General features: G+C 47.3%; 3 protein-coding genes and 1 pseudogene across 6 annotated transcripts in view; 1 reads left to right on the top strand and 3 right to left on the bottom strand.

Annotated features, from left to right (window-relative positions):
• LOC149307814 (kelch repeat and BTB domain-containing protein 8-like) lies at positions 1-5853 on the top strand (annotated as a pseudogene).
• Positions 5854-8919: 3066 nt separating this feature from the next.
• Positions 8920-12377, bottom strand: LOC149307815 (uncharacterized). The gene is made up of 10 exons (XM_089536942.1): positions 12322-12377; positions 12047-12098; positions 11890-11961; positions 11739-11776; positions 10999-11083; positions 10748-10881; positions 10527-10659; positions 10235-10404; positions 10015-10109; positions 8920-9810 (listed from the first exon to the last, which is right to left on the bottom strand). The coding sequence occupies exons 2-9, from the start codon at positions 12077-12079 to the stop codon at positions 10028-10030; spliced, it is 747 nt and encodes a 248-aa protein (XP_089393068.1). The 5' UTR covers positions 12080-12098; positions 12322-12377; the 3' UTR covers positions 8920-9810; positions 10015-10027.
• A 6-nt stretch (positions 12378-12383) lies between these two features.
• Positions 12384-14670, bottom strand: LOC149307816 (uncharacterized). The gene is made up of 7 exons (XM_089536816.1): positions 14607-14670; positions 14394-14464; positions 13287-13380; positions 13140-13202; positions 12941-12996; positions 12668-12713; positions 12384-12581 (listed from the first exon to the last, which is right to left on the bottom strand). The coding sequence occupies exons 1-7, from the start codon at positions 14631-14633 to the stop codon at positions 12384-12386; spliced, it is 555 nt and encodes a 184-aa protein (XP_089392942.1). The 5' UTR covers positions 14634-14670.
• Positions 14671-17390: 2720 nt separating this feature from the next.
• FHAD1 (forkhead associated phosphopeptide binding domain 1) overlaps positions 17391-18401 on the bottom strand; it is a 30928-nt gene continuing 29917 nt past the window's right edge. For 3 of the 4 annotated variants that reach the window (XM_089534457.1, XM_089534456.1, XM_089534455.1), the window contains 2 exons: positions 18300-18371; positions 17391-17724 (listed from right to left, as the gene is read on the bottom strand). In XM_089534457.1, coding sequence (XP_089390583.1) covers positions 17626-17724; positions 18300-18371 — 171 coding nt within the window. In that variant the 3' untranslated portion in view covers positions 17391-17625. The remainder of the gene's footprint in view (positions 17725-18299; positions 18372-18401) is intronic. The other variant, XM_089534458.1, reaches the window with a different exon arrangement.

The following is an 18401-nucleotide window of genomic DNA, read 5'->3' on the forward strand; positions in this document are numbered from 1 at the left end:
ATGCTCCTTGCGGCCATCAACCCCTACTTCCGCGCCATGTTTTCGAACTGTTTCCGAGAGTCGCAGGATGGGGAGGTTTTCCTGCAGGACATAGATCCCTCTGTTGTCCAAGCTGTGGTCAACTATTACTACACCGAGGAGATCGCTCTCGTGCCGGAGATGGCCGAAGGCCTGTTTGTAGCAGCCAGCAGGCTCCAGATCATTCCTCTGCTAGAAAGTTGCTCCAGGTAAGCACTCAAGAACGCAGCAGCCTTGAATGCTAGAACCTTGTTTGGAAGCAGACTTCTTTCCAGGTTCTTTCCAGCTAGAACTGCATATTGCAAACATAAGCACAGCTCAAGCCCCAATGAGAGCAACGACAACAAATATTTCGAACAACAACACAGCACAGTGTAGACAGGTTGAGTCTCATCTGAAAATGCTTGGGGCCAGGAGTGTTTTGGATTTTGGTTTTTTTTCCTGGATTTTGGAATTCTTTCAATATACATTGGGCCCTTGCCATCTTCTGGGGTTTGGTTCTAGGATCCGCCGTGGATACCAAAATCTGTGGATGTTATTAATGGGACAGTGGATAGTAAAATGATGTCCCTTATATATAAAACTGTTCCATATTTAGGAAGGTGCCAGTCTAGGAAGGGAACCCCAAAATCTGAGAGCAACCCCTGAGAAGACTTTCTATTATACTCCCCATCAGATGTATGTGAGAAAAGGGCCTCTCTGGAAGATTTCAAAACCTGGGCAAATATAGTCCTTCAATTTCTCATGGTTTTCTTGGGCAAAGGACACTCAAAGGTGGTTTAACTACTGCACTTGGTATCCATTTGGTGGTTCCTCTTGCACTTGGGGCAGAGAGAAGACCCTCTCCAGACGACCTCCAAATCAAAGTCGGCTCAGATAGGAGAGTATATGATCCTTGAGAAAAAGCCTGGACCTGAGCCATAGAGGGATTTATAGTCACATTCCCTCTTCGAAAGCTTGTATTTTGTGCACTTTGGTTGGCCGATAAAGGTCTCCCTGTTTGGTGGACTTTGGGTCTTATTGTACTTTGCTCCAACATGGCTCTCCTTGCGTGTTTTCTTCCTCCAGATACCTCTTGGAGCACCTCTCCTCTGAAAACTGCCTCCGCCTCTACGAACTGGGTTACGCGCACAACGACCCGGCTCTCTTCCAAGAAGCCAAGGTCCTGGTCAACCTGTATTTCAGACGCCTTTCCCAGGAGGACAAGAGCTTTCTCGACTTGAACTCCAGCACATTAACCAGCATCATCTCCTCCGACGGCTTGGTGGTCTCCTCCGAGTTCGTCGTCTACCGCGCCGTGTGGCGTTGGGTGAGGGCCCAAAATACCATCCGTTTCCCCTTCCTCGGGCAGCTGATGGCCTCCGTCCGTCTCCCGCTCTTGACTCAAGAAGAGCTGAGGGAAGTCCAGGCCGAACTAACCTGTTTTCGGGACATCCGCTTGCAATGGCGGCGCCTCAATCGGCAACAGCGGCTCCAGCAAAGCCGAGGCCTGCGGCGGGGGATGTATGCCAGCTGGATCGTCTGCGTCGACCTTTTCAACATGGAGGGTCCGGAGCTAAAAACAAAAGATTTCCAAGTGGCCTGTTATGACCCACAAACAGACACGTGGGACAAGCTGCCCCTCTTAAAATGCCTCTACTGCGCCCGCTGCGTGGCCGTGGGCGAAAAGTTGTATGTCACAGGAGGGGTCCACACCAACGACACCTATTCGGATCATTTGCATGAATTCAACCCGCTGAGGGGCCGCTGGACGCAGCTCCCGTCCATGTCCGTGTCCCGGGCGTCCCACGGCTTCCTGGCTTGCAACCAGAAACTCTTTGCCGTGGGAGGCTGGCGCAAATACGAAGAGTACCTCGCAACGGGCGAGTGCTACGACTTAGCGACGGGGTCCTGGTCGCCCATCGCCAAGATAATAATAATTAATTTCGTTTTATTTATATACCGCTATTCCAAAGATCATAGCGGTGAACAGCAAGTAAGCTAATTAGTAAGTAAGCTAATTTGCCCCCCAACAGTCTGGGTACTCATTTTAGCGACCTCGAAAGGATGCAAGCCTGAGTCGAGCTTGGACCCTTTTGCTGGTCTTGAACTCGCAACCTTGTGGTTGTGAGTGAATGGCTGCAGTTACAGGCATTTAACCACTGCGCCACGCAGTGAAAGATGCCATTCAGCCTCGGCCATTTTGCTTGCGCCGTGTTGAAGAACAAGATCTACCTCATTGGCGGGGTCACCGACTCGGTGCGCTCGTGCTACGCCTCCCGGAAGGTCCTCATCTACGAAATCGGCTCAGACCTCTGGAGAGGTGTCTTCTCGGTAAAAACATTGTGTTTTTGTTATTTGCACTTTTCCCATATTGTGCTCGTAACCTCAGTGAATATGGAGGAACGAGTGTATTTCAAGAAAGGGTTCGGGTGTAAACCCATGGATACGCATGGTAAAAGCAAAACAAAAAAACCTGGAAAGTCTCAATATTTTCAGGAACTTTCCCGCCTTTCTGCATAAACCTTTGCAAGCTTAAAGGCACTCTCTTTTATTCCATCTCTTGCATGGGACTCAGACAAAAACCCTTCAACATCCCCTCCTCTCAAGCACCATCCAAAACTCCAGTTGCGTCTCAAAATCCGTTAGTTGCTCCGCTGATCAGGTGGCCTGTTATTAAATAAGGATTATTTTCTATCAGGTGGCTCTAAACAGAACAGGCCCGGAGGGTCTCTCTGCTTCCTTAAGCCTAGCTGACCCAAAAGGCAGGGAGAGGTAGACACAACAGACCCACCGAGAACTCATTATGGGTTCCCTTCTCAAGCCAAGACACCCAGAGCCACAACTGCCCCCTCCACTTGCCCAGAGGCGAAATCACTCACTGGGTAGACGCTGCCTGGCATGCGCTGGGGGTACATAGGTGGTTTCAGGTTGGGGGCGGCCTCGATTATGAAGCACATTCCAAGGCTACCTCTGGAAAAATGTGTTCAGGGTTGGCTGGGTTTGGGATACAATCACATAAATTTAAATATTTAAAGACAAGCCGAGGAGGCAAATGTTTAAAAGGAATGACAAAAAGTGACACTTTTGCCCCCGCTGAAATATAGTATTTTGCAGAGCTGGGGATATGTTTACTTTTTAAAATGAAGGTCCAAACCACTGCTCTTGCCAGCACATACATATACAATCCATATTTAAAATTCATGCTTAAAAACTGCCTGGATAGGCCTCAGGAAGAGATGGGTCTTCAAGTGGGTCTTAGGGCCCGACACAGGCCAAAATAAAGCTGCTTTGGGGTATAATGTTTAAATGACACATGCAGCTTAAGAGGCCAGAAGCTGCGCAGCTGCGCCAAAGCTACGCTCAGGTCCTTAGGACTGGAGTGTGGCTTTGGCATGGCTTCTGGCCTCTTAGGGCACATGCAGCATTTAAACAGCATACCTCCAAAGTGACCTGAAGCAGTTTTATTTTGGCCTGTCTGTTTGGGCCCTTATGTCCGTCAAATGAGAGCACTTTGGAAACTGCCTCACTTGGTCAGGGATATAAATAAATAGCAACTGCGTTTCTACACTGCTTACCAATGTACGGAGCGGTTTACAAAGTGTAAGCTAATTGCCCCCAACAAGCTGGGTATTCATTTTAAAGACCCACATAAGGATGCCAGGCTGAGTTGGCTCAGAGCACCTGGCTTGGTATTGAATTCACATCACTAAATCACCTTTTTTGCATGTCAACTTATGGCGACCACACAAGTTTCATCAGACTTTCTTAGGCAAGGAATCCTCTGAGGTGGTTTTGCCAGTTGCTTCCTCCACAATAGATCTTACAGCACCTGGTATTCATAGAATCCTAGAATCCTAGAGTTGGAAGAGATCACAAAGGGCCATCCATTAAACCCCCTGCCATGCAGGAACTCTCAATCAAACCATTCATTTTTTATGATCTCCCATCCAAGTACTAACTAGAGCTGACCCTGCTTAGCTTCCAAGATCAGACTGGCTATGGTGCCATTAGTGTTTCTGGGTCATAAATCACACTCGGAAGCCTGAAACCCAGGGAAGGGATGGCGGAAGCACTTATCCCTTCCTCAGCCACTGGTTCATGCCATGCGCTCCCTTCTTGGCAGCGAGAAGACCGATGTGTGAGGAGAGCCATTGAACACCATTTTTAACTATTCTTTCTTTTTCACCTCTGCCTGAGCACCAGATGGGCTTTGGAGGACAGCCCAGAGATCAATGGGGCAGCCAAAGTGAATTTGGGGAATTCATGGCTCCCAAGACAGCCCATTCTATTCTATTTCAGTCTGTTTAGCCAGTGTTTAAATCTCTCTATTCTATCCATCCATCTGTATGTATCCTGTCTGTCTCTCTGTCTGTCCAACCATGTATGTATCTATCTACCCATATACATCTATCCATCCATCCATCCATCCATCTGCCCATTCAATATACTTGTCCAGTACATCTGTCTGCCTGTCCAACCATGTATCTGTATATCTATCTATCCATCCATCCATCCATCCATCTGTCTGTCTATCTAACTATCTATCAATCAATCTATCTATCTAACTATCCCATGTACCTATCCAGACTATCTATCTATCTATCTATCTATCTATCTATCTATCTATCTATCTATCTAATTATCCGGTCTATCTCTCTGTCTAGCCAATGTACCTATCTAATTAGTCTGTCTGCATGTCTCTCTCTCTCTCTCTCTCATAGCATAGTAATCGCCAGCGTGTTGAAAGGGGTTTGAGCGCTGGATTATGACTCTTTGGTCACCTTGGGCCAGTCACACTCTCTCAGCCTCTGGTGATGGCAAAAGCCTGCTTACTGGAATCCTGTTCTATTACTCACTATTCTTAGATAGCTCTGCGGTGATTGATATTTATACTGTTTGATACTGATGTGGTGGTTTTCTATAGGAGATTTTCAATGTTTATGTCAATAAAAAAGACTTATGCTTTGTTTATATGTTTTATTCTTAGGTCATGGCCAGTTCTGGAAACTCTGGAAACTATGGTCATGACCATAGTTTCCAGAGGAACTATGGGATGGGTTTCGCAGGAAATCCCTGCTTCATGGCTCCCAAGACAGCCCAGGGAGCACTCTTCCCCAAAGAGTCTCTCCCCTTGGGGCGGCCAAAGCGAATTTAGGGAACCGAAGCTCTTTCCTGTGTCTCCCCAGAAGTGCTTTGGGGAGGCAGTTTTCTCTCCCTCAACCATCCTTCCCCATGAATAATTGCAGGACTCGGCACTTTAAGCGCCTCCTCATTGGCTCTTTTATAACAAACCACGAAATTTAAAAGCGATGTTATGATGACGTTGCTTTGATTGACAGCCCCAAAATGGTGAGTGGGAACGAAATAAGGCTAAAACCAGTTTATATAAACACCGTTTTATTTGAATAGGAACAAAAGAGGATCACTTAAAGCGAATCAGTTGGTAAATGAGAACGAAGAAAAAAAGTGATTCGGAACGCGGGATAAGACCCGGGTTATTTTGAATCGATTTAACTGATACCGGTGTATTTTAAAGCGTTGTAAATCGCAAGTGGGAACACCCCCCCACACTTCATCGCTTGTTTCCTTGCTTGCGCCAAGCATGCAACAATTGACTGCACACAAACTCTCTCAGTCTGCGCATACAGGGCAGGCGTTTTGCAACCGATAGCTACTCACCTCTATTCCCTCCTGGTCTTATGTTGTGTGTCTCTGTGTTTCCAAAAGCTCATTGGATGCTAAAGGCTTTCCTTTTGTTTCTGATGATTGCTGGAGCATTTCTGAAGGATGGCAGACAATATCCTCTCTCTCCCTTTTTGGCTTCTGCTACAGGAACTCAATGGTCACATTTAACACTGACGGCTGTGTTTGCCACAACTGGACTCCAACAAATCCCTCCACTGTGCTGTATTTCCACACATTGGAGCATCTCCCCAAAAGCTTAGCAGCTCCGGACTCAGGAGCAAAGCGGATGCCTCATTTCCTCTGACTGGTAAATCATCATCATCATCATCATCATCATCATCATCATCATCATCATAGAATCACAAAGGCCATCCAATCCAACCCCTGCCATGGAAGAACTCACAACCAAAGCATAATGATAATGTTTATTATAACGCCCTTTCCACCAAAGGGTGGTCAGAACATATACAATAGAAACACATACAATAAAAAGCAAACGACAAAACACCACGCTACAAAATGTTAAAATACTGTACTAATATAATATACTAATATAAAACAACGGTGGAATTCAAAGATATGGCCATGGTTGCCTGTCGAATCCGTATGTCGAAAGATATTATAGCACCTTTGAGACTCACTGAGAGAAAGAAGTTGGCGCAGTCTACTTCCTCAGATGCATTTAGAAAGCATACTGGAGTCTAGGAAAGGTCACTCTGCCAACTTCTTTCTTTCATTTAGTCCCAAAGGTGCTACAAGATCTCTCTACATACTCATATAAAGTAATATATTAATAAAAGCCAAAAAGTTAAAGTATGGCATAGTCAGTGCTTGGACTGATCCTGGGTCTGAACCCGGCATAGAAGCTGTTATGAACATCAGAGGCAGCAGCAGCCCATGCAAATGTGTGCCCCTCATCTCATCCACGTCAAAACACATAGCACCCAATGCCAGCAAAGCTCTTTGAGCAGAGTTTCAGGCCGTTCCATTGAAAAACCTCTGTACTCAGAAAAGGAGATGAATGGCACTTTTGTACCATCATGGCATTAGCACTTCAGTGGCGCGCTGGTTGCCATGTTGGCTTCCTTACACATGAAACACAGCAATAGCATCGATACCATTTTGAAAGCAGAAGGCAGATGGAAGGAAAGGTACAATAAGAGGAAGATGAACATACAGTTGCATGCACCTAGGTAACAACTGCAGAACCACTGTATAATCCCCAACGCTTCCCGGGTAAAGGTCTTTCATTGGCACTGCTCCAGAATTTCAGGAGGAAAAGGGTTTTTCCACAGCAGATGGGGGTGGGATGGGCATGGGAAGGGCACGGGAATGGGAAGGGCATGGGATGGGCATGGGAAGGGCATGGGATGGGCATGGGATGGGCATGGGAAGGGCATGGGATGGGCAAGGGATGGGCATGGGAAGGGAGGGATGGAGGAAAGGAGGGGAAAGGAAAAAGGGAAGGGGAGGGAAAAAGGGGAGAAGGAAGAAGGGGATGGAGAGATGGGAAGAGGGAAGGAAGGAAGGAAGGAAGGAAGGAAGGAAGGAAGGAAGGAAAAAGAAAGAAAGAAAGAAAGAAAGAAGGAAGGAAGGAAGGAAGGGGTAGAAATGATGGAGGAGAGGAAAGAAAGAGGAAAGGGAGCAAAGAAGGAAGGAAGAAGGGAGGGAAGGATGGAGAGGAGGGGAGAAGGAAGGAGAGGAGGGAAGGAGGGAGGGAGGGAGGGAAGAAAGAAAGAAAGAAAGAAAGAAAGAAAGAAAGAAAGGAGGAGGGAATGAAAGAAAGCAAGATAGGAAGGAAGAAATAAAGAGAGAAAGAAGGAGGAAGGAAGGAGAAAGAAAGAAAGAAAGAAAGAAAGAAAGAAAGAAATAAGGAAGGAAGAAGAGATGGAGGGAATAAAGGAAAGGAAGGAAGGAGGGAAGGAATGAAAGAGGGAAGGAAGAAAATAGGAAAGGAAGGAGAGGAGGGAGGGAGGAAAGAAAGGAGGGAATGAAAGAAAGAAAAAGGAAAGAAGGATGGAAGGGAAGGAAGGAGGTAGAAAGAAAAGTAGGAAGAAAAGAGGGAAGGAAGGAGGGAAGGAAAGAAAGGGAAGGAAAGAAAGGGAAGGAAGGGAGTTAAGGAAGGAGAAAAGGAAGGAGGTAGAAAGCAAGGAAGGAAGGAAAGAAGGAAAGGGAAAGGAGGAAGGGAGAGAGAAGGAGGAAAGGAAGGGGTAGAAAGGAAGGATGGAGCAAAGGAAGGAAGGAAAGACGTGAAGAAGGAAGGAAGGGAGGGAGGGAGAGAGGGAGGAAGGAAGGAAGAGGAAAATTAGGAAGGAAAGAGGGAAGGAACGACAGACAACATGGAGAAATGTAACTAAAATGAAATGCACTTAGGGCAGAAAAATGAAATGCACAGATATAGGATGGGGGACACCTGGCTGAATGAAATTACATGTGAAAGGGATCTGGAAATCCAAGTAGACCACAATTTGAACATGAGTCAACAGTGTGATGCAGCAGCTAAAAAGGCAAATGCAATTTTTAGGCTGCATCAATAAAAGTATAGTGTCTAGATCAAGGGAAGTAATAGTGCCACTATATTCTGCTCTGGTCAGGCCCCACCTGGAATATTATGTCCAGTTCTGGCCACCACAATTAAAAAAGGATGTTGAGAGACTGGAGCCATGTGCCCAAAGGAAGGTGACTAAAATGGTGAAGGGTCTGGAAACCATGAAGCCCTATAAGGAAAGAGTTAGGGAGCTGGGGATGTTTAGCCTGGAGAAGAGAAGGTTAAGAGGTGATATGAGAGCCCTGTTTAAATATTTGAAGGGAGGTCATATTGAGGAGGGAGCAATCTTGTTTTCTGCTGCTCCAGAGAACAGGACCCAGAACAATGGATGCAAACTACAGGAAAAGAGATTCCAGCTTAACATTAGGAGGACTTTCCTGAGAGTAAGGGCTGTCCAACAGTGGAACACACTCCCTTGGAAAGTGATGGAGTCTCCTTCTTTGAAGGTCTTTAAACAGAGGCTGGATGGCCATTTGTTGGGTATGCTTTGATTGAGAGTTCCTGCATGGCAAGTGGGTTGGACTGGATGCCCCTTGTGGTCTCTTCCAACTCTATTATTCTATGATTCTATGATTCTAGAAGGGAAGGAAGAAGGAAATAAAGAAAGAGAGGAGGAAAGAAAGAAAGAAAGAAAGAAAGAAAGAGGGAGGGAAAGAAAAAAGAAAGAGGAAAGGAAGGGAGAAGGAAGGAAGGAAGGAAGGAAGGGGGAAAGAAAGGGGGAAGGTAAGGAAAGAGAGGAAAGTAGGGAGGGAGGGAAGGAAGGAAGTGAGGGGGAGTAAAAGAGAAGGAAAGAAAAAGAAAGGGAGGGAGGGAGGGAAGGGGAGGAAAGGAAGAGGAAAGAGGAAGAAGAGGAAGGAGGAGGAAGGAGAGTAAAGGGAGGAAGGAGAGGAAAGAAGAGGAAAGAGAAGGAAGGAGAGAAAAGAAGAGGAAGGAGGAGGAAGTAGAGCAAGGGGAGGAAGGAAAGGAAAGAAGATGAAAGAGAAGAAAAGAGGAGGAAGGAGAAAAAGGAAGAGGAAGGAGAGAAAAAAGAAGGAAGGAGAGAAAAGAGGGGGAAGGTGATGAGGGGGAGGAAAGAGGAAGAAGGAAAGAATGGGGGGAAGGAGGGAAAGGAAAAGGGGAAAGGAAAAAGGGAAATGAAAAGGGGAAAGGGAAGGGAAGGGGAGGAAAGAGGCGCTTAGGGACGCCTGGCCGACTGACCAGCAGTGGCAGGAAGGGTATGGTGGGCGGGGGCTGCTGGGAGATGTAGTCCTTCCTTCCTTCCTTCCTTCCTTCCTTCCTTCCTTCCTTCCTTCCTTCCTTCGCCTTCCTTGGTCAAATCACCCGGCTGGTCTCTGGAAGCTGAAGCCCCAGAGCTCAATTCAGGCCAGGCTTTTGAGTGCTAGCCCTCCCCTCTTCTTCCTTGTTGGTGGAGCTGCATCCCAGCACTGGAACCCAGGACAGGCAGCTCGACCTGGAGAGGACACTTGAACTCTGGGTGGAACCGAAGTCAGCATGGAAAGCTGTGGTCCTATGATCCTTCCCTTCATCCAAAGGCAGCAGAGAGTTGGTCTTTTGGTCGAAGCAATGGTCTTTCAGCCCTGTGGTGAGGGAAGAAGAGATGATTTTGATCATACGTGCAACCTCCCTTTTGTAGGGAAGCCAGCAACTCTAAAAGTGGCACCGAAAGACCTAGAGATTCCTAGAGAGAGTACTCTACTAGGCCTTTGTAGTTCCTCCAGTGCAACTCTATGGTCAATTTTATCTAAAATTAGCACATAGTGAGAGAGGGAAACAAAACTCACTGCGAAAGGGCGTTCATCCGGGGCAGACCTTGTTCTTCAACTGTTGGACCAGATTCATCCTCTGGAGCAGAACTCCAAGGATATCAATGACTTCCCTGCAGAAAAGAGAGAGCCAGGCCAGAGAGAAGTGACAGAAAAGATGGTTAGTTAAGGGGCCTGGATTCCTAGATCTAGCCCCAATGGCCACTCCTGCCCCAGCCCTGTCTTCTAAACAACTTACCCTGGGGCCACGTATTTTTTAAACTGGCTGCCGGTCCCCGCCTTCAAAGGCTGGGACTGGCTGACCAGGATGTTTGTTAGTGTGGTCAGGTAAAATGGGAAAGCAGTAGTCAAAGTCTGGAGGTCGCTGATATGTCTGACCACGGCACCAATCGCTCTGACTGCCTTCACCTGGGGAGGAGAGAAGAGGACCGCTCTTGTAAACAATCCGGAAAGAGGGAGGGCCACCCGCAGATGGGGACCCTTTGCATTTCCTACCTTGTGGCTGAGTCTTGCAAGGGTCAGCCCCTTACCTTGGCCAAATGTTGTTCCTCACTGTCCTCTACCATGGAGCCTGCATTGGCTTGGTGCATGAGCTGATCCATGCAGCGAGCTCTGTCGCAATCAGGTGACTCCAAGACTGCGTACATGAGCTCATCACAGACCCTAAGGAAAGGGAACGAAAGAGAAATCGCATCCCTGCTGCTGGACTCCCAGCCCCTAAAACAGAGATGCATGGAGGGAATCCACCTACGTTTCAGAAGATCTGAGGAAATGATCCAGCATGGGCCCCAAGTGCCTCCTTGCTAGAGTATCTGCCGTGCAGAGCTTCGCTGGCCAGGAGTAATGGGAGAACTTCTTACACAAGCCGTGCAAGTCCTTACTTGTCTGGAAAGAGAAAAACATGAGGATGGGTGGAAATGAGGGGTGAATGCCTATTTGCTGTATGTCACAAGACCTTGCCTACAGAAGGAAAAAGTGTCAGCAAGAAAAAACTCTCCTCACCGGCAAACATCCAAGTTTGTACACGTCATAACCCAAAAAACTGCCTTCCGAGTCAGAAGAGGAGGCCCTCTGAGGTTGTGGGATTCTGCAAAAGACAGAAAAGGACCATGAAACCAATGGGGCTGGGATGATGCTACGGAAAGACTGCTTGTGGGGACATCTAATTGGAGGAGACACCCAATTAAAGGCCAAACACAATCAATTAAAAAAGAAAACATTAATAAGCCCCCACCCCTAAGCCCCCAGGGAGGCCTGCCAGGCCCTAGGCCTCCCTGCTGCTTGTCCACCATGCCGAAAATGCAGCAAGGCAGGTGGAGGCGGCACAGAAGGCCCATTACCTGCCCCAAGCATGTCACCCCCTCCTGCAGCTTAGGAGATGGAGGAGGCCTCGGCCTGAGCCCGGAGCACGGTGCCACCTGCGCGGCCTCCCCGGGGATGGAGAAGCTGAGGCCCAGGGTCAGTGCGTGGCCCTTCCACTGCTGGAGGGAGGCCTTGGTACCCTGCCACCTGCAGTGGAGGCTCTGCTCCAAGCACCCCCTTGAGCTCAGCAAGGCCTAGCAAAGCAGCTAGGTCTTGTAGCATGTTGACGCTGCCGCGGCAGGAGAAAACGGGAAAAGAGGAGGAAGAGGAGGTGGGAGCCGGGAGCCAGGACTGGCTCCAAAGCCGTGAATGTCCCGGCAGAAATCGGGATGTGACAACCCTCTTCATGTACCAGTCATTCGGTCATCTGGCGAGCGTACCTGTCATCCTTTGGGGGGCAGGCATTGCTGTTTACATCCTATAAAGAAATGGAGGGGGGGGGAAGAGAAGTGAAAGAGAGAAGAGGAGGTAGAAGGGGATGGTCTTGGGGTGGCCCTGAGCCTCAAAGCCTTTCCCAGTTTTGCCCCTTACCCATGAGTTGAAGGAGGTATTCATCTCCTCATCTGTTTCTTTCTCTGTACCTTCCTTAACATCACTGCCATCCTGTCAAGCGAATAGAAGAAAGGGTTTGCACAGTCTTCCAATGAAAAGGAACAAGGGGGCGGGGGGGAGAAAAGGACATCATTACCATCATGGAACCAAGGCTAGCCACCTCAGGCATGTCAGAGATGTCGTCCAAACTGAAAAAGGGACAGGAAAAGCATGGTATTATATAATAATAATATTAATCAAAAACATAATCATATCCTCTCAGTCCCAGTAGGAGGAAAAGAAGGAGGAAGGAAAATGGAGGGAAGGAAGGAAGAAAGGAAAGAAAGAAGGAAGGACAGAAAGAAAGAGACCATGAAACAAACGGGAAAGACCGCTTCATGTGCCAGTCATTCGGTCGTCTGGCGAGCCTACCTGTCTGACCTGACCCCAGGGTTAGATTCATCCTTTGGGGGGCAGCCATTGCTGTTTACATCCTATAAAGAAATGGAGGGGGGGGGGAAGAGAAGTGAAAGAGAGAACAGGAGGTAGAAGGGGATGGTCTTGGGGTGGCCCTGAGCCTCAAAGCCTTTCCCAGTTTTGCTCATTACCCATGAGTTGAAGGAGGTACTCATCTCCTCATCTATTTCTTTCTCCTTTGCTCCTGATGGTCCTTCCTTAACATCACTGCCATCCTGTCAAGCGAATAGAAGAAAGGGTTTGCACAGTCTTCCAATGAAAAGGAACAAGGGGGGGGAGGGAGAGAAAAGGACATCATTACCATCAAAGTACTATCTTCCTCAACCATGTCAAGAATGTCCTCCAAACTGAAAAAGGGACAGGAAAAGCATGATATTATATAATAATAATATTAATCAAAAACATAATCATATCCTCTCAGTCCCAGTAGGAGGAAAAGAAGGAGGAAGGAAAATGGAGGACGGAAGGAAGAAAGGAAAGAAAGAAGGAAAGACAGAAAGAAAGAGACCATGAAACAAACGGGAAAGACCGCTTCATGTGCCAGTCATTTGGTCATTTGGTGAGATGAACGTACCTGTCTGACATGGGGTTAAATTCAGCCTGTCCGGGAGAGGAATCAGTGTCTAAATCCTACAAATAGATGGGGGGAGAAAAGTGAAATAGGTACAAGGGGCTGGTCTCCGGGTGGCCCTGATCCTAAAGGCCTTTCCAGAAGAAAGGGGAGAAGGGAGACCCACGCAGTTTCGCCCTTGTGTGTCCCATGAGTTACTCACTTCCTCCCCATCATTTTCTTTCTCTGTCGCTTCTAAAGGTTCCTCTTTAGCTTCATCGCAATCCTATCAAGATAAAGAAGAATGAATGTGGACAGAATTTGGACAGAAAAGGGGGGGGGAAAGGGGGGGATTACTCTGTTTTTTTACCGTCAAGGAGGGAATGCTGCCCCTCCTTGCATCAGCAAGCGTCTCAGGGTTGGCCTCAGGCTCATCCACATAGGTAATCTGTGGTTCTGGAAAACTAGGCACAGAAAAAACATATGATTATTATTGTCATTTATTATTATTATCCCTCAGTCAAAGTAGGAAGAAAGAGGACAGGAAGGAATGAGGAAGGAAGGATAGAAAGAAGAAAGGAAGGAAGGAAGGAAGGAAGGAAGGAAGGAAGGAAGGAAGGAAAGACAGACAGAGACAGACAGACAGACAGACAGACAGACAGACAGACAGACGTTCCACACTCAAACAGCCCTTACTGTCAGGACGTTCCTCCTAATGTTGGGGTGGAATCTCTTTTCCTCTCATTTGAATCCATTGCTCCATTGTGTCCTATTCTCTGGAGCAGCAGAAAACAAGCTTGCTCCCTCCTCAATACGACATCCCTTCAAATATGATAGCCCTATTTAAATATCACCTCTCAACCGCCAGCCCCAGCTGTCCAGAGGTAAACCCCAGATGAAATGGCCACCTGGCCCCATATTGATTTGGCCGGTTTGGGAAAAGGAAGCTGCCTTGAATTGTGGTGACATTTCTTAGAGGTGGCTACTTGACTACTGAAATGTATATACATTGCAAATGCCTAAAAGGTTGAGTCTGAAGCCAGTTTGGCAGTCAAAATGATTTTGTATGTCCAATTTCCAATGGAGGTATCTCCGCGGGGTGGGCTACCCCATCAAGAGGGTCAGCGTGAGGAGATGTGGACACTGGTTTGACCTCTGGGCAGCTGGGGCTGGCAGTAGCAACTCCAGTGGAGCAAAAGCGCCCAACTGGCCCCAGAGGCAGAGTGTCCCACCCAGCAAAGCCCAAAGGAAGCCATGGGGCAGGAGGGCTGGAGAGAGGATGATGAAGGCCAACTGATATGTTGGACCTGAGGGTTTAAGACTCAAGGTTTTGCATGATGTAAAAGCAACTGGCTTTTGTACATTTTGGCTTTGTAAAGACTTAGAAGGCAATCTTTGTGGCCCGGGCTGCATCAGAAAGTGGAAGGAAGGAAGGAAGGAAGGAAGGAAGGAAGGAAGGAAGGAGGGCTTTGCGTACTTTGTGTCTTCATAGTTCTGTTTTTTTCGCCTGATCTTTTTGACGACCCAACGAATAGGTTTCACAGCCGCCTGCAAGCAAAGGATGAATAATGAGAGGAGCCAGGGGAGAAGAGAAAGAAGAGGAAGGGACATGTTTATGGCTGGCCAGGCCCCATTACCCCCCAAGGACCACTATCTGCTTGACCTCTGCCCTTCTCCGTCTCTCACTCACTTTCAGGAATCCCTGGATGCCAGGCATGGTCCAAAAGAGGGCCTGAGACCCAGGTGCCAATGAAGCCAAGGAGTCTGTGGCTGAGAAGAAAACAGACACCTAACTAGCAGTAGCCAACAGCAAACTGTTGCTTCAGGGCCACCATTGGGTTCCAGAATGCAGCTCAGGTTCCAGAGCAGAGGTTGAACCTTTGCAAAGGAAAACAAGGCTAGCCTTCTCTGGGCCTTGCTTCTCTGCCTTGAAGGGCAGCAGGCGTCTTGAGCATGCTCCAGAAAGGCAGCTCATACTTCCAGAGGGTTTCCCTCCAAATATCAATCGTGGCAGGGGGATCCCATAAGAATAAGGCTCCTTGAGGCCTCAACAGCCTTTAATTTATGCATGATGCCCTGCTAGGATTTGTACAGACTGACAAGGCAGACCTCTGTGTGCTATGCAAAGATTCTGTACAATTCAAGCAAAAGAAGCGTCCGGGCTTGGTACAAGGGTAGCCCCATGTAGAGCGCATTACAGAACATGGCCACAGAGCCCCCAAAACCCACAAAAGACTATGGATGCCGGCCATGAAAGCCTTGGACTTCACACAGTAGGTCAATGTTACCTATGGGACCACCTCCTCCAATGCAATCTGCCCCATATGCTCAGGTCCTCCGGGGGGCATTTACAGTGGACTGTTCTTTTCGGAGGGTGCAACATGAACAAATTAGTCCCGAATTCTCTGGGGAGGAACGGCAGCCAACATGTCCTTGTGGAACAGATGGGCAGATGCAAAATGTTCAGAGCTAGCAGACGTTGTGAGCAGGTCATGCGTTGTCCTGAAATAAACCCCTCGGATAATACCGAAAGACGGAGATAGGGAGTGGTAGCACGTTTTGGAGGAAATGGGGGGAAATTGTTGGTGGTTAGTCTGGAAAAGTTCCCAGTTTAGGAGCCAAACCCAGCACCAGTGCCATGGAAAGTAGACCCAAGTGAAGCAGTAGGATTTGCCAAAATGTTGACTTACCTTCAGCCATTAATTCAACCACCAGGTTCCTAAATTGAGGAGACAGGGCATGACTTAGTAGTACCCTTCGACATTGCACAGACGTGGCCAAGAAACCTCAAATGGTGTTCAAGATGACAAAAATTATTAATGATGAAGGCGGTGAAGTGGTTTGAGTGTGGGACTATGGAGACCAGGGTTCGAGTTCCAGCTCAGACACGAAACCCGTTGGGTGGCCTTAGGCAAGTTGCACTCTCTCAGCCTCGGGGCAAGGCAATGGCAAGCCTCCAAATGCCATGCTAGGGTCAACATAAGTTGGAAAAGATTTGAAGGCACACAATGTACACACAACCAAGGTAAGAGAGGCTGCAGCAGTTTGCTTTTGCCTGAGACGACTGGGAAAAGCAAGATTCTTCCCTCTTCTCCGAAGATTTTCATACCGGCACTTGACCACCGATAAAACGTTTAGGAGGCGCGTGTGTCTGAAAACCTGGTGCATTTCCTAAATGGCAGAGAAACGTCCGCTCGCCTCCAGCGTCCTTGAATTGTTTGGTGTTTATTGTCTATATCAACAACAACCACAAGTTTATTGATTAGTCAACTGACCATATCAATGGTAAAATGCAAAAATCAGAACGTCAAAGTGAGATAGAAGATTTTTAAAGTTTCATATTTAGTATGCATATAAATGTAGTTTGTAGAAATAAAGGTACATGCATTGGAAAGAATTTGAGAGGGCCAGGAATGCAGACAAAAGAGTAAGATTTAAGACATAAGAGCTCAAAGTGACCCAAGGCTCTGACCTCGAGGTTCTGGAGATTGTTGTTAGTTGAAGTTAGCAGAGAGACATGAATCCTGGAGAAGAGATATCTCCGCAAGGACTAGAAGTGGGGCAAAGACAGATAAGGCTAATAGGCTAATGGAATGTGGCTAAAATGTACCTTTAATGTATTCATGTATCTGTACCGATTGTACGAAAATCCTATATGTTTAACTTTTACCATATCCAATGGGATATGCCAGCTAGAGTTCTTTGTTTCTAGCCTATATAAAGGAGCCATTTTTCCTTGTTCGGGGCTCTGGGATCTTTGTTGGAATGTGAATTCCTCCCAGAGTGACAGCTGTCTAAAATAAACAATCTGTGTTTTGCAAATTCATCTTTGGTCCCCTCCTTTCTGATTCTGTCAGACCGGGTTTGCTGTGAGTCAAGTGGAAGAATTTGCAGTGTTTTATCAGTTTTCCACAACAAAAGTACATACGGAGATAAAATGAATTGTTTGGGGAGCTGCCATTTCCTATAAAGGCAAAGTTTCTGTCAATGGAAAATGGCTGCTCCCCGAACGATTTAGGGATGCTGGAGGCAAGCGGAGGATTCCCAGATGTTTAAGAAGCATGTCAGGCTTTCGGACACATGCGCCTCCTAAATGTTTTACCGGCGTTTTACCAGCTCTTACGCCAAAGTATGAAAATCTTCCCTCTTTTCTCCACTCCTGAGTCAACGGAGTGAAAACTGCTTTTACCCGACTCGAGGGAAGCATTTGGTCAGCCTCCAAATTCAACCTTTTTTTAATCTAGGAGTGTGACATTTTGCCTGTTTGTGCATTCAGCCCCATAGACAGCCCTCTATGGTCCTGCGCAATGAATACCAGACCCGTATCTTCTCCTTGCACCAAAGATCGCCAAAGAGCCGTTCATGCATGCAAGCAATGCCTCGATGCTGCAGACGCTAAATAATAAGGATCAGTCTGTTAATGTTCTCTGTGAGTCGAAAGGATGAATTTATAGTTCCAGACAAAGATCCAGGCCTCTTTCTTTTTCTCTTCCACCCCAGAAAGACATCTAGCAACCTCTCGGGGCATATGCTTCAAGACTTATACATATAATTATGTGCCAAGGCTGCAAATGGTCAAGGAAGCACTACACTTGTACAGATCAATATATACATATTTATAAAACATGTTTTTATAAAACATTGGCGGCATTTCTTTTACAGCTGGCAGGAAAGTCCCTCTTTTCCCAGTCTCTGGGAAACAAGGCTGGCTATGCTGAGCTGGTGCGCTGGGCTCTTTTCTCGCAAGGTTCGGCGGGCTTCTCGATCATCTTCCGAGCGCCAGGAAATGGGTTCTTTGGGCTTGCTGCCTGCAGAAACCGGAATGAAAAAGACGCATAAGAAATATATATTCTGCTTTATGTCACAAGAGCTCAGAGTGGTCTCCAAGTAAAACCAATTCTTGTTGCTGTTGTGCGCCGTCAAGTAATTTCTGAGTTATGGTGACCCTAAGATGATCCTGCCATAGAGTTTCCTTGGCCAGGTTTGTTTGTTGGGGGCAACGTAGTGCGAACCACACTCTGCTGCCAAACCGATCCATTGATTTGGATCGCAAAGCGATTTATTTGTAAGTGGGAATGAGGCCAAGATCTCTCTACATACAGATCTCTAGGCTGCCCATCCAACCTAGCAGATCAGTTGTGCCACCTGTTTGTGATGTATATCTTTGGACACATTGCTGGCTGCTCCAATCTCTGCCTCTGTTAACTGTGCCCCGGTGTGCCGCATATTCGCTGCCTGAGAAGCTGGAATCTTTGGCGAACGCCAAACGCTGGTGCGCATGACATGCCAGCAATCACAATCCTTTTCTCCATCTCCTTCCCAGTATTTGCCATTCATCCCTCTTTCCCCCAGAACTTTCAATCCAGAACGGGCATTTTCCTACCTTCCCATCTCTGAATTTCTGTGTGCAGGAATGACACGGAGAAATCCTATTCCTCTTCTCTTCTAAATGATTCTAGGGTAAAAACAGCAGGACTAAAGGTGG

The sequence above is a fragment of the Sceloporus occidentalis genome, unplaced genomic scaffold, assembly GCF_023333645.1.
Source record: "Sceloporus occidentalis isolate IW3139 unplaced genomic scaffold, rSceOcc1.0.p SCAF_8, whole genome shotgun sequence".
Taxonomy (NCBI): domain Eukaryota; kingdom Metazoa; phylum Chordata; class Lepidosauria; order Squamata; family Phrynosomatidae; genus Sceloporus; species Sceloporus occidentalis.

What these genes read in the sequence shown, in the direction of transcription:
- LOC149307815 (XM_089536942.1), bottom strand. Translation starts at nt 12,079, where the DNA reads ATGCCTGAGGTGGCTAGCCTTGGTTCCATGATG. An exon ending in CTAGCCTTGGTTCCATGATG is followed by an intron (nt 11,962 to 12,046) that starts GTAATGATGTCC and finishes TTCGCTTGACAG; the next exon opens with GATGGCAGTGATGTTAAGGA. An exon ending in TTCCTCAGATCTTCTGAAAC is followed by an intron (nt 10,660 to 10,747) that starts GTAGGTGGATTC and finishes CCCTTTCCTTAG; the next exon opens with GGTCTGTGATGAGCTCATGT.
- LOC149307816 (XM_089536816.1), bottom strand. Translation starts at nt 14,633, where the DNA reads ATGCCTGGCATCCAGGGATTCCTGAAA. An exon ending in GCATCCAGGGATTCCTGAAA is followed by an intron (nt 14,465 to 14,606) that starts GTGAGTGAGAGA and finishes CTTTGCTTGCAG; the next exon opens with GCGGCTGTGAAACCTATTCG. An exon ending in TTTAACCCCATGTCAGACAG is followed by an intron (nt 12,714 to 12,940) that starts GTACGTTCATCT and finishes TCCCTTTTTCAG; the next exon opens with TTTGGAGGACATTCTTGACA.